Source organism: Saccopteryx leptura, chromosome 9 (assembly GCF_036850995.1).
Source record: "Saccopteryx leptura isolate mSacLep1 chromosome 9, mSacLep1_pri_phased_curated, whole genome shotgun sequence".
NCBI classification, from domain to species: domain Eukaryota; kingdom Metazoa; phylum Chordata; class Mammalia; order Chiroptera; family Emballonuridae; genus Saccopteryx; species Saccopteryx leptura.
The window spans coordinates 94,874,245-94,888,139 of record NC_089511.1 but is presented as its reverse complement, the minus strand read 5'-3'; the positions used below and the strand labels follow the sequence as shown (position 1 = coordinate 94,888,139).

General features: G+C 48.1%; 1 protein-coding gene across 1 annotated transcript in view; it reads right to left on the bottom strand.

Moving 5' to 3' along the window:
* Positions 1–3,782, bottom strand: part of TMEM72 (transmembrane protein 72) — a 42,182-nt gene extending 38,400 nt beyond the window's left edge. Inside the window, 1 exon segment of the mRNA XM_066350239.1 lies at positions 3,444–3,782. Within this exon segment, the coding sequence (XP_066206336.1) occupies positions 3,444–3,513 (70 nt within the window). The 5' untranslated portion in view covers positions 3,514–3,782.
* Between the last annotated feature and the right edge of the window lie 10,113 nt (positions 3,783–13,895).

Below are 13,895 nucleotides of genomic sequence, written 5' to 3'. Positions count from 1 at the left end.
CTCAAGGGAAATGGACCCTGCCTTCCCAGAGCATGAATGGGCACCAACCCTGTGCACAGGCTCTTTTCTCATTTCCTGGAGAAGACCAGCCTGGCTGCTGTCTTCCCTCTTTAGCTACCTCCATTTCCCCAGATCCCCCTCTTGACATTTGATCTGCAGTGAGAACAACTCACATAGGTTGGGCCCTCAGAGCCTGGGTCTCTAACTCAAGATGCCAGGCTCCTCTCTCAGGAAACCCAGTGAGGACCTGCTCTGAGGATGAATAAGCAGACAGACGCCAGTATCTGCACAGGGAATGCAGAGCTCACAATCTGTGTGCCATTCCCCAGGGTTCTGCTTCCTGGGTGGCTGCTGGGGTCACAGCTCTGCAACAGGCACTCAGAGGTCACATGTGGGGCACAGATGCACAATGCCTTCCTGGCCAAAGAGGTGATGTAAATGAGTGAAGCCAGCTAAGTGTAAGATTAGCTCCCCAAAGGGCTCAGAGACAGTGGGAGGAGTGGGTTTGTGATTACCTGGAAACCTTATGATTGATTCAAAAGAAGATAAAATTTTAATTTTTAGAACACTTCTGGTTATGTGCAGTCTGTCTGTGACCCCTTTACCCCTATTTGGTGGTGGTGCTCTGTCTGGGTTATAAAGCTGGACATAGGGCTAGGCAGCATGATCAATGGGACTACTGGGTGTCCTAACGAAGCTTTATCCAAAGGCCTTGTTGAAGAGGAGAGATGAGTTCCGGTAGCACCTCTGCTGGGCCATTGGGCCCAGGATGCTGGGCTTTGCCATCCTGGTAGAGTCCTCTGGGACCTTGTACCTGTGGAGCCTCTGACAGTCACAGACCCTGTCTGCAAAGGGGAAGAGGTTCAAGGATGAGGCCAGTGAACAAGTGCTACCTGGTCCCTGCAAGTGACTCTCTGGATGATGTCAGGTCACAGGCCTTTCCCAGTTTCTGGAGAACCACAGTCCTCCCCTCAGTGGGACTGGGACTCCTGCAGGCTTCCTGGAGTTTCTGCAAATTGACAGCCTCTGTTTGAACTCTTATTTCTGCTGTAGCAGAATGCCCCTGTAAGTGAGGCCTGGACTTCTCAAAAGAAATTTCACCAAAAAAGAGACTGATACCCTGGAAATAGGTCAAGAGTTCAGTGGTACTGAAGAAAACTCAAAATATACCCAAGAACACCAACAACCCTCTCTCTAGCTCCCCACTTGCTCCTAGCTCTTTAGAGAGCCCCAGCATAATTATTGAAAAGCTGGACCAATAGTAGGCAGTTCATGCCTATTTTTAGCCTGGATCTTAGATCAAAAGCAAGCAGGAGGCCCATCTTCAGCATTAACTGCCACCCTCTGTGCAGAGATCAGGGTTATGGTCAGGAGGGTCACGTGTGTGTGCGCATGGCTACAGACACTTCTTCTGACTGAGACAAATCAGACTGTTAAACTGCCTGTAGCCAGTACATTAAAAGGACAGACACATCATACAATAGATTCTAGATAAGAAGCAGGCCTTGGATCTGGGTTGAGTGTGGCAATGGGACTGTCACTGTGATATCTGATAGTTGAGAGGGGTGCACTTCCACACTTGAAAACCAAAGCTTAGAGAAGGCAAGGTGGAGTTAAGATCAATAATTGTAGACCAGAACTTGAACCCAAACATGGAAATCCACTTAGGGTTACTTGTCCTCCCCAGGATGAGCAGTTGGGTGCCTTGGCAGTCATTCCCATAATGAAAGGAAAAGGTGGTTCTCACAGTCTGGAACTGGCTCCCCCAGCACCTCATTTAATCAGGGACCTCAGCAGACCAATTCCAAAACCTTCTTCTTCTTTTTTTCTTTTTTTTTTAGGTGAGAATCGGGGATATAGTGAGGCAGACTCCCACATGCACCCCTACCGGGATCCACCCAGCAACCTCATCTGGAGCAATGCTTGACTCAACTGAGCTATTTTTAGCACCCAATGCTGGTGCACTTGGACAAACCAAGCTACTCTTAGTACCCAGGGCCATGCTTGAACCAACTGAGCCATTAGCTGTGGGAGAGAAGGAAGGAGAGAATGGGAAAAGGGTGGGGGGAAGAAACAGATGGTCACTTCTCTGTATGCCTTGACCAGGAATCAAACCCAAGATGCCCATATGCTGGGCAGACACTGTAGCCACTGAGCCACCAGTCACGACCCATTCCAGACCCTTCTTGGTGTCTGCTGGGTGTGGCTACCCAACCTGTGAAGCAGATACCTCTTTGGCCAGAGTCCTGTATTTTTTGAAAGTCAAGGGACCAGAGATCAGGCTGGCTGTCTCTCTGACTTGCAACTTGCACTTCTATGCTAACTCAGGGCCTACATGCTGCAGAGCCCACTGGCCAGTGTACTAACGAGCATGGCCCAGTGCCTGGAAATGGTCCCCTGAGCTCTGAAGTATGCCACAGAACTATTCCCAAGAGGGTTTTATTCCCAGTTTCAGCTAGTGGTGACCAGTTTATGCATCCTCGATCCTCCAAAACATCTGACCAGCAGGTCCAGTTATCTCCGTTGTACATACCAGACAGCTCAATTCCAGAGGGCTCAGATGGCTTTCCCATGGTCACACATTGGCAGTGACAGGGCTGGGGCTAGAAGCAGCACTGTTTGAATCTGAGCTGGGAAACATTCCCTGTTCTCCAAGATCCATGCATATGATTAGTCCAGTGGTAGAGAAGGACATGATGAGCAGTAGGAATCTCCTCCTTGTCCCAAGGGATAGGGAGGCCAAGAGCTAAGTGCTCAGAATGCTGCCTGCTCACTTCCCCCAACAGATCCTGGCCATATGGGAGCCACACGGCTAAAGTCAGGGTTTGCACTGGGGAAGTAAGTGGGCAGCACTCAGGATTGCGGTCACACTGGTTCTGCTTCTGTCCTCCAGGCATGCTGAGCCACCACCAAATCAGACATCAGTCAGGTGAGGGAGAGGAGCGAGCACAGGAGCCATCTCCCACCCGCAGCAATCCCACAGTGCATTAACAGAAGCCCAAGGCCTCCACACCCGGCCCTCTAGCTCAGCCTGCCCGAGTGCTGGGAAGTCTTCACGATCAAAGGCTGTGGTTTGAATAAAGCCAGATGCGCTCTTTTGATCACTTTCTTAATTCTACAGCATCTGCCCTTTTACACCTATTTCAGCCCCAGCTCCACTTTACAACTGCCCCCCCCCAGAAAGAGGGGTAGACTCTCCACTCATTTAGAAGATGAAGAGACACAAATGATAGGTTGCCAAATAAAAATTTAAGTTCCCAGTTCCAGCTGACCCCATGGCACTGGCTGCAGAACACTGTTTCTTGGGGTCTTGGGAAAGAAAATGAAGGACAGATGTGGTCATATGTGTCTGCCCATCCCCGGCTAGCTGCTTTACACCCCTTGCACAGCCCTGTCTGCTCTGCTCAGAATGCAGGAGACTACAGCAGGGGGTGGTGTCTTACCTGCAGCAGTGGCGATGCCCAGGAGCCAGCAGGTGTATTCCAGCCCAGTCCAGAACACCTGCAGCTTCATGGTGCCAGGAGCAAGGGCAGTGTCCCAGCAGGGCAGGCAGCAAAGGCTCTGCCCTCAGATGTTTTCAGACATCCAGTATGCAGGGGAAGGCTGTGGCTTCCAGGTTGGGGCCCTTGTGCCCCAGGGCCCCACCTTCCCAAACCAGTCCCAGCCACTGAGGCCTGGACAAGGTGTGAATAGGATTCACTTTCCTGGCTTGGCTGCCTGTGCCCTTGCCAGGCACTCAGTTTAATGATTACCTTGGAAGAATGTCCCCACTACTTTGAGCAGCAGCTGTGGCCCCAGTGGCCACCTGAGATCAGGCTGATTAGGGCCGGGTTGGAGGTAGGCAGCCTGGAGCTGGCAATGAACTGTTTCTGGCTGTGAGGAGGGAGTCTGCCAAGGAGCCAGCCAAGGCCCTTCCTCACTGGGCAGCTCAGAGATGCAGTGCCAGCTAGACCTCAGGTGGCTGGGGTCCAGAGAGTCAGTGTCTGGAGGTCCCTGTTTATGCATCTGTGGGAGAGAGAGAGATGAGCCTTTGAATCACCAGCAGAAACAACTTTTGAAACAAGTTCTAAGCTTTTATTTTTCTGAGTATGAGTGGATTAGAAAGCTTTCGAGTCTGGGACAGGTTGAATTCTGACCCGATATACTTAGCTAAGATCCATGTCACATGGGGCCTTCTTTTACTCTGGACATGGCCCCAGACATGTGATGTAGAAATCACTGTGATTCTTTGGGAGGGGAGGTGCTATGTCAATAATTAACAGTTGACCTTGGGGAAACACGAAGATATTTGTGAACATCAGTAGCTTGCAGAGAATAAAGGAGAAGGTTTAGCTGTACTAGTCCTTGAAGTATGTTCTGAGAACTGCACAAGAAGCCCAGCCTCTAAAATTTGGCAATTGTAGGATTTCAGTAATTCTTAATTTACTAATTTATGCAAGAAATTGAGTGACTTGAAGTTTCAGCTTTCCTCCCAGGCATTTTCCAAAAACTTTGCCCCCCCCCTTTTTTCACATGGGATAGACCAGTGTTTTTAAACCAGTGTGCTGTGGCACACTAGTGTGCCATAAGACATGGTCAGGTGTGCCATGGGGAAATTAAACATGGGTCCCCAAACTACGGCCCGCGTGCTGGATAAGGCCTGCGGAGGCTATTTATCCGGCCCACCGCCAGCCGCCTTCATCCGAACATAAACATTCCCCTCACAATCCCTCCTGCTATCAGCGACAGGAAGAGTGGAGGCACAGGGAACGCTCACTGACCAATCACCTTCTAGGATTTATCCCAACCACTAGCGATGAACCAATAGTAGGCCGCCTCGCATCCACACCCAGAAAGGTCCCCGCTCGGGCTGCCGCGCACTTGTCATTGTGTGGCCGTGGCGAGTAGTTGAAGATGCTATTCCTCCCCATGGTCTCGATTTCTAATCCTGGTCAGGACTGGAGGTAAATGTTGCCACCACTAGATGAAGCCTCAGCCTCAGCTGGTTATGTCTATCCTGATGGTGTATATAGATATTTGACCTTTTTCTTTTTAAAAGAGGCCCCCGCAGAGGGTGATATACAATGCATCACAATGTTATCTAACTTTAAAGCTAAAGTTTGCTGATCTTCCTTTGGACAGTTTTTGGTTATCTGTTGCCAAGGAGTTCCCATTCTGGCCAACAAAGCTATTTTGACATTGCTCCTGTTTTCAACTACACATTTATGTGAGCTGAGCTTCTCAAGCTTGACTGCGATAAAAACTAAAAACAGAGAGAGACTGAGAACTGTTGAGGAAGAGCTTCGTGTGTGTCTTTCTACCATTCCTGCCAGGATATCCCTTTTGTGTTCATCGAAACAGGCCCAGGTTTCACACTAAGTGAGTATAAATACATTTAGAAACTATATTATTAACTATATGTATAATATGTACTGTGTTAGAGTGTCATTTTGGTAGGTGGTGTGCCCCAGGATTTTGTAAATGTCAAAAATGTGCCGCAGCTCAAAAAAGGTTGAAAATCACTGGGATAGACAACAAAACAACCGAATTATGAGGGGGAAAAAAACAGACAAAATTCTAATCATAACGGAAAACTCAGGCATAATCTGTCTTGCATTTTTTCTTTGGTGAGATGCATACACCTTCATATACTAAATAGATACTTTTTTTGCTATTAAAATTATTCTGATTGATTAATTTGATCAAGATTTCAAAGCATTCCATAAAGACTACCATTGATTTTCATGCTCTGCTTTGAGTGAGTTTAAGAACCTGTTATTTCATGTGACTTTTAGACCAAGTCTTAAAAATGTGTGGTTTAATATATTTATTTCTTGGGTTAGGTGACTGTGTTTAACAGCAGATGTGTTTATCACCTACAAGCTTCCCAATTTCCCCAAGATCACTTCCACTGCTGTGTCTCCCAGCCTCCAATTTTGCCCCTCTCTAATCAACCTTCCATTCTGTGCCTGAGATGGCAGGTCTTTACAAATTACATCCTCCTAAATATTTTAAAAGACTTTCCATTGCCTAGAGTAAAGACTGAATTCCTTCATCTAGAATCCCAGGCCTCTTGTGAGCTGTCCCACCCCACCTCTCCGTCTCCCCAAGCTCTGTCTCCTCGCTCTCCTTCTCCTGTCTGTCTGGGCTCCCAGCCTGAGCCGAACAAGACACATGCTTAATGCTGCTTTTCCTCTTGGCTGTTCTCTCTGTAACAGCTTCTTTCATTCTTCTCTAATATTCTCTTCGCCTCATCACCATAACACTCATTATTTAAAGTCCAGGTGAGCAGCACCTCCTTAGCCCATTATTATTATTTCCACGGTCAGAGTTAATCACCTTTCCTTCCAGCTCCTCAGTGCCCATGGCATCTATGCATCTGAATTCCATAAGTAAGTGTGATCTTTCCCACCAGCTGGTGAGATGTGTGGACTCAGGAATGGAGGAGCTTGATTAATGAAGGAGGCTTGTCCAAAGAGATCCTGTATTTATATTTTAGATCTTTGGGATTTATTTAGCCAAAGCAGAGGAAATAGACACAGCCACATGCTCAACAGAATAACAGGGTGCAGTGGATACATGTTAAGGCAAGCTCACCTTTGCTCCTCACATTTTTCTCTTTCTCTGAATTCAGTGTAATCTGTGGTTGCTCCTTCACTATGCAGGGGATACCCAGAATCTGTGAAGGGTATGTGCTATTGTACTGGCTGGTGTTAACAATTTCCCTTGGAGTCTTTAGCATCTGAGGAGACAAAGCAGCTCAGTGTTCACTAAGACATTGATCTGGGTGGAATGTGGCAGGAGGGGTTACTGAGCTGTCTGGGTCTGTACCCCTACAACTCTGATAAGGGATTTGGCATCTGTCATCTTGACTGCTACTTCCAGCAGAGGTGCATGGTCTTTAAGAGAGGTCGGCTGGGGGCAAATTCGAACTTGTTTTGAAGGTTAATGTGAGTGTGGACAGGCCATTTTCCTTGGGCATTGGTTTTTCTTGTATATAATGTGGCAGTTGAACCCTCAGATCCTTCTGAGTCACTGAGGCTGATGTCTTTGTAACCCTAAACTTAATTTCAATTAAGCCACCTTGAAAGAGAGACTGACAGAGGAAGAAATTGCCATTTCTGGAGGATCTGACACAGGTGCTGTTTGCTCTGCTGAGCACACATTATTAAGCAGATGGCCCTGCTGCTGTAGTTTGGTCTCCTAAATTGATCTGGTAAGACTCAGATGTATGGTATGTGGCCATGAGAGGTTTTAAATATTTCATGGTCTTGACCCCCTTGATGACCACAGGTTTCTGGAATTTGAATTTTGTTATCAGTTTTTCCAAGAGAAATGGCAAAGCTAAATACTAGTTTGGGTTTGTAACATTTAGATGATTAAACCCCTAATGCTCCCAAGAGTGACTCCAACATGTGGAGGAAATAGTGCTGTGTCAAAGGTGCTCAGTTGCCATGGACGGGACTGCCTTCTGCTGCTGCCATGACAGAGGGGTTTCTGCATCTGTCAGAGCCCCTTGGGGAGCTCAAGGGGAGGAGCACCGGCTCTTTTGTGAGAGTCCTGGCTGTGTTGTCCCAGAAAACTGTACTCGCCCTGGATTATAAGAGAGAGAAGGTAGAATTTGGAAGGTAAGCTGCAGTTCCCCATTCTGTGTTATTGCTTTAATGGTAGTGTCTCTAAACATTTTTTTTTTTAGTTTAAATTAACTTTCAAAAGATGTTTAAAGCCCTGGCCATTTGGTTCAGTGGATAGAGCATTGGCCTAGTGTGCAAACTTTCTGAATTCCATCCCTGGTCAAGGCATACAGGAGAAATGACTATCTGCTTCTGTCCCTCTCCCTCTTCCTCTTCTCTCTCTCTTCCCCTCTTACAGCCAGTGGCTCAATTGGTTCGAGCATCGGCCACAGGTGATAAGAATAGCTCAGTTCAGTGATCGGCCAACCGCAGCTCGCGAGCCCCATGCTGCTCTTTGGTCCCTTAAGTGTGGTTCTTCCACAAAATACCATGTGCAGGTTAATAACAATGTACCTACCTATATAGTTTAAGTTTAAAAAATTTGGCTCTCAAAAGAAATTTCAATAGTTGTACTGTTGATATTTGGCTTTCAAAAAAAATTTCAATTGTTATACTGTTGATATTTGGCTCTTTTGACTAATGAGTTTGCCGACCACTGGCTCAGTTGATTCAAGCATTGGGCTCAGACAAGGATTTCTGGGTGGATCCTGATTTGGGCCCATGTGGGAGTCTGTCTCTACATTTCCTGTCCTCTCACTTGAAAAAAAAAAAATGTTTAAGGCTCTGTCAGGAAAAATGTGAATCTTGTTTATGAATTTCATTCAGAAGTCATCCAATGTCATTTACAAATTCCCTAAGTGCTAAAATCAAATTAATTTGGTTCTGTTTATTCACCCACCTTTATCCAACTGCTAATCTACACACCAAAAATAAAATTGTGATATAACTGAAAAAACGGTTTATTTTTGAAAACACAGGGGCTTCCAGACTAATGTGGCTATTTAGCTATAAGCATTTGGCTCTTCCCATTGAAATGGAACATGAGAATTTAAGAATTTAAAGTGTTCACTCTGAGGATCCTAGGTAAGGGCAGAAAGGGAAATTTAAGTGAAGGAGGGTAAATGAATGGAGCTGACTTTGCAGAACGTGGGAAGGTTTGAGCTGCTCACCTGCAGTGGCCTCTCCCTGTGTGTGGTGAATGCTTCATCCTGCCAGCCTCTGAGGGGCTCAGCATGAAGGGATCCCTAACATCAAGGGGGAAGGGTCCAGTTTGGCCATAAAAATGAGGAGAGGCCCTGGCCAGTTGGCTCAGTGGTAGAGCATCAGCCTGGCGTGCGGAAGACCCGGGTTCGATTCCCGGCCAGGGCACATAGGAGAGGCACCCATTTGCTTCTCCACCCCCCCTCCTTCCTCTCTGTCTCTCTCTTCCCCTCCCGCAGCCAAGTCTCCATTGAAGCAAAGATGGCCCGGGCACTAGGGATGGTTCCTTGGCCTCTGCCCCAGGCGCTAGAGTGGCTCTGGTCATGGCAGAGCGACGCCCCGTAGGGGCAGAGCATCGCCCCCTGATGGGCAGAGCGTCGCCCCTGGTGGGTGTGCCAGGTGGATCCCGGTCGGGCGCATGCGGGAGTCTGTCTGACTGTCTCTCCCCATTTCCAGCTTCAGAAAAAAAAAATGAGGAGAAATAGTTGAAAGTCTTTAAGTACTTTAAGTACAGTACTTGTACCATCAAATCCTTCCCCTACCCCCTGCATTTGGGGCCCTGCCCCTCCTCTGCACCCTGCCCTTTTCCTGATCCCTCATTGCTGGAGACCAGAGGAGTATTCTCCAGGTGAACTAAATATGGAGATGTGTCAGGTCATGAGAGTCTAGGCAAAGCAGGGAACAGAAGGTACAGTTGAACTCTTGCTGAACTGTGGGTTCCTTGGTCCTCTTTCCATCTAGCTCTAACACAGCAGCAGGCAGACCTGCATCCCAGGTAGGCAGTTGGAGGACCCTTCCTTGTGAGTATGAAAGCCTGTGGGGAACCAGAGAGTCTGATGACCCTCTGGTGAGACCCATAGTTTTTGAAATTTTCACGTAACACTTCCAACCTACTTTTTGTACCTTGTTTTAGGTGTAAAGACAGCCCAGAGATGCCAGATGCTAAAGGAAAGGCTCTAAAACAACAGAGAGAGCCCAAAACAAAAAGAAAAAGAGAGCCCAGAGGGGGGAGGTGCAGACAATGCAGGACATGGGGAAACTTGAAAATAATGAACCCTGTTTCACTACCTTGAGAGATATACAATATTACAGCTATAGCAAAAGGACATAAGGGAATAAAAAATTACAAAGAATGTTGAAATGAAAAACAAAACCCAAACAGAATAAAACAATAGGACAGTTAGAATCTAAAATCAAGTAGAAGACAAAGACAAGAAAATAGAAGAGAAAGGCTAAGGTTTGTGTGACATCTTAGGACAAGTGGTTCAGGCCACCAGCCATGAAAACTGAGTACATCTGTTAGATTCAGGGAGTACTGGAGCTGCCAAAGAGTGTAACTATTGCAGGAACAGTAAGTGCTGATATGGCTCCTGTGAGGCTGGGAACAAAGAAGGTCAGAGACCCTTATCAGAAGTTTAGGTTTGAAATTCGCCACTAAGCTAAAACCGGCCCCTGTTGCTATGCCGGCCCCTGTTGCTATGCTGCATGTGACCTCCCTAGCCAATAGCTAAACTGCCACATCTGCTTCTGTCTATGCTTGCTCACTTAGGATATATAAGGGCCTGGCTGTAAGCTCCAGGCGCGGCTCCCATTTGCAGCTCCTCGTGGGCATGGTGTCTCTGGACATCTCGGGAGTTCGCCCCTGCGCAGGTTAAACTGGCCAATAAAGTAACATCTTAACTCCTGAAAGTCTCCAACATTTGTTCTCGTACCCGGTGGATGCTACATTTTGGGGGCTCGCCCGGGATTCTCCCTTGGCGGAGTTTTGGGTTGGAGACCGGAAGGACAGCTCGAGCTGAGTAAGTATTCACGGAGGATCCTCATTTGGTTTGGTTTTGGGCTCCGGAGCATATAAACCTGAGGTAGTAGGTGGGACGCCGCTGGTAACCTACCCAGGGCTTTCAGAACGGGACGCCGTTTTCTGAAAGGAATTGTTAACTCTAGGAGTTAACTTTGAGAGTGACCGGTCACATTAGAATCTGTTTTGCGCTGTGCTGCGTTTTGTCTGAGCTCAAATGACTGAGTTGAGTGTGAGAGAGACAAGTGTGTTCCTTGTGTTAATAGTGTGTGTTGCCTGTATCCTACCCTTTCTCATTATTCCTGAGTCATCTAGGATGGGACAACAGGAGTCTGTGCCAGGATCCTTGCTCGAGTGCCTGTTGAAGAATTTTTCTGATTTCCAGAAGAGGGCTCAGGGGTACGGAGGTCCGCAGCCAAGTCCAGGTTTCCTCCCGACCTTGAGCCAGCTGGAATAGCCTGCATTTAATGTAGGATGGCCCACAGAGGGCACTTTTGACCTTCCAATTTTGTTTGCTGTCAGAGCCATGGTCTATAGGGCTCCCCACCCAGACCAATACCTGTATATGGATGTGTGGGTAGATACAGCCATTTTGTCTCCTCCTCCAGGAGGGCAGCCATTTTGTCTCCTCCTCCGGGAGGGCAGCCATTTTGCCTCCTCCTCCAGGAGGCGCAGCTATTTTGCCTCTCTGGGAGGCACCGCTGGCACCAGATGCTGGCCCACGGGCACCTCCTCGCCTCATCTATGTGCCTTTTTCCACTAGTGATTTATACAATTGGAAACATCAGAATCCCCCATTTTCCAAGAAACCTCAGGGACTAATATCTCTCCTTGAGACCATTTTTTAGCACCCATCAGCCCACATGGGACGATTGTCAGCAGATTTTACAAACCCTCTTCACTTCTGAAGAAAGGGACAGAATAATGAGAGAAGCTGCTAAGGCAGTATTAGGAGAAGAAAGGGAAACTTAGGAGGGAAGAAGGGAAATAGAAGACGTTCTCCTGTCTCAACCTCCTACCTGGAACCCTAATACCGCTGGGGGAAGGGACGCGCTCCTCCAGTATCGCCGGGCTCTGTTAAGGGGGCTCAAGGCAGCAGCTAGAAAGTCAACCAACTTTAGTAAAGTAAGTGAAGTCATCCAGGGAAGAGAGGAATCCCCAGCAGCCTTTCTAGAGAGACTCATAGGGGCTTATAGAGTATATACCCTTCTAGATCCTGAGGCAGAAGAGAACAGGAGACTAGTAAATATAGCCTTTGTGACTCAGGCCGCTTCAGATATTAGGAAAAAGCATCAGAAGATTGAGGGGTTTGAGGGAGAGAATAGAAGCAAGCTATTAGAGATAGCCCAGAAGATGTATGTCAATAGGGATGATCCAGAGGTTGGCAGGGCGAAGGAAATTGCCAAAATTCTGATTGCTGCCACTGCCCAGAAACCTCCTCCCAAAGGAAAAGGGGGACAGCAAAAGGGCCAGGGACGGCGAATAGCAAAAGATCAATGTGCCTATTGTAAAGAGAGTGTCCAAGGTTAAAGACCAACAGCCAAGGGCCAAGACAGGGCCCAGAGGTCTTGCTCCAAACCTTAGACTGATGGGGCCAGGGCTCCATTTCCGCCAGCTCCCAGGAGCCCATGGTCACCTTAACAGTCGAAGGAAAACTAATAGACTTCCTAGTCGACATGGGAGCCACCTAGTCAGTCCTAAAGAAACCACAGGGCCAGATGCAGAAGACAACTACTAAGATAAGAGGGGCAATGGACAAAGCAGAAGCCTACCCATGGGCCACCACAAGAATTACTGACTTAGGTCGAGGCACCATCACCCATTCTTTCCTAGTCATTCCAGACTGCCCTTACCCACTGCTTGGAAGGGACTTATTGCAGAAACTTCAGGCCACCATAACCTTCCGACAGGGGGAAAGCCCTATGGGGAACAAAGAGGCAGAGGTCAGCATAGAAGTAATTGTCCTACTGTCTGAAGAACACTTACTTGCCACTGTCCTAGAAGGTAAGGAAGCTGAGGAAAGGGTTCCAGACGCCCTGCGTGCCCGGGTACCTGAGGTTTGGGCAGAAACCAACCCCCCAGGTTTGGCTGCTCACCAACCGCCTGTCCTGGTGCAACTGCTTAGCACTGCTAGACCGGTTAAGATCAGGCAGTACCCGGTCCCAGCCCGAGCTAAACAGGGAATCACCCGGCACTTGCAACGCCTGCTGGAGGCAGGCATCCTTCGAAGGTGCCAATCAGCCTGGAACACCCCACTGCTTCCTGTCCAGAAACCGGGGAGCCAAGACTATCGTCCGGTCCAGGACTTGCGGGAGGTGAATGCACAGGTAGAGACTATTCATCCCACAGTGCCCAACCCGTATACCTTACTGAGCTCATTGCCTCCAACTCATACCTATTATTCTGCCCTGGATTTAAAGGATGCCTTCTTTTGTATTCCCCTGGCACCTCAGAGCCAAGGGATCTTTGCCTTTGAATAGAATGACCCAGATAATAGACTGGTGGGGCAGTTCACTTGGACCAGACTACCACAAGGGTTTAAGAATTCCCCCACCATTTTTAATGAAGCCCTCAGCAAAGATCTGCAGGCTTTCCGCTTCTCCCATCCGTCAATTGTACTGCTCCAGTATGTGGATGACATCCTCATAGCTGCCAAGGATAAAGGAGAGTGTGAGGAAGCTACCTTGGACCTGCTACAAGATCTCGGGTGAATGGAGTATCGAGTCTCTGCCAAGAAGGCCGAGATTGTGACGCAAACTGTAAGTTATTTGGGTTATAACTTACAGGGAGGGCAAAGGACATTATCCAGCCAGTGAATTCAGATGGTCTTGCAGATCCCCGAGCCTACTAACAAGAGACAGGTACGAGAATTCCTGGGTGCAGTAGGATACTGTCGATTGTGGATATTAGGCTTTGCAGAACTAGCTGAACCCCTGCACGAACTGACCAGGGGTAAGGAAGAGCAGTTCACATGGACAGATAAGAAGAAGCAAGCGTTCCAAGCGCTGAAAGAGGCCCTGGCGGCTGCCCCGGCTTTGGCCCTGCCAGATCTGGCCAAACCCTTTCAGCTATTTATAGCAGAAAAGGGAGGGGTAGCCTTAGGAGTACTGAGCCAGGAACTTGGGTTGTAGAAGAGGCCTGTTGCCTATCTGTCCAAGAGACTTGATCCTGGAGCCTTGGGATGGCCAACATGTCTGAGGGCACTTGCTGCCACCTCCATACTAGTGAAGGAGGCTAGTAAATTAACTTTAGGGCAGGACATCAAAGTCATTGAGGAGCACTACGTAGAGCAAGTGCTGCGAGCACCTCCTGACTGGTGGCTATCTAATGTGTGGCTAATGCAGTATCAGGCTCAGCTGCTGAACCCTCCATCTGTTCAGTTCCTCAAAATTGCTGCCCTGAAC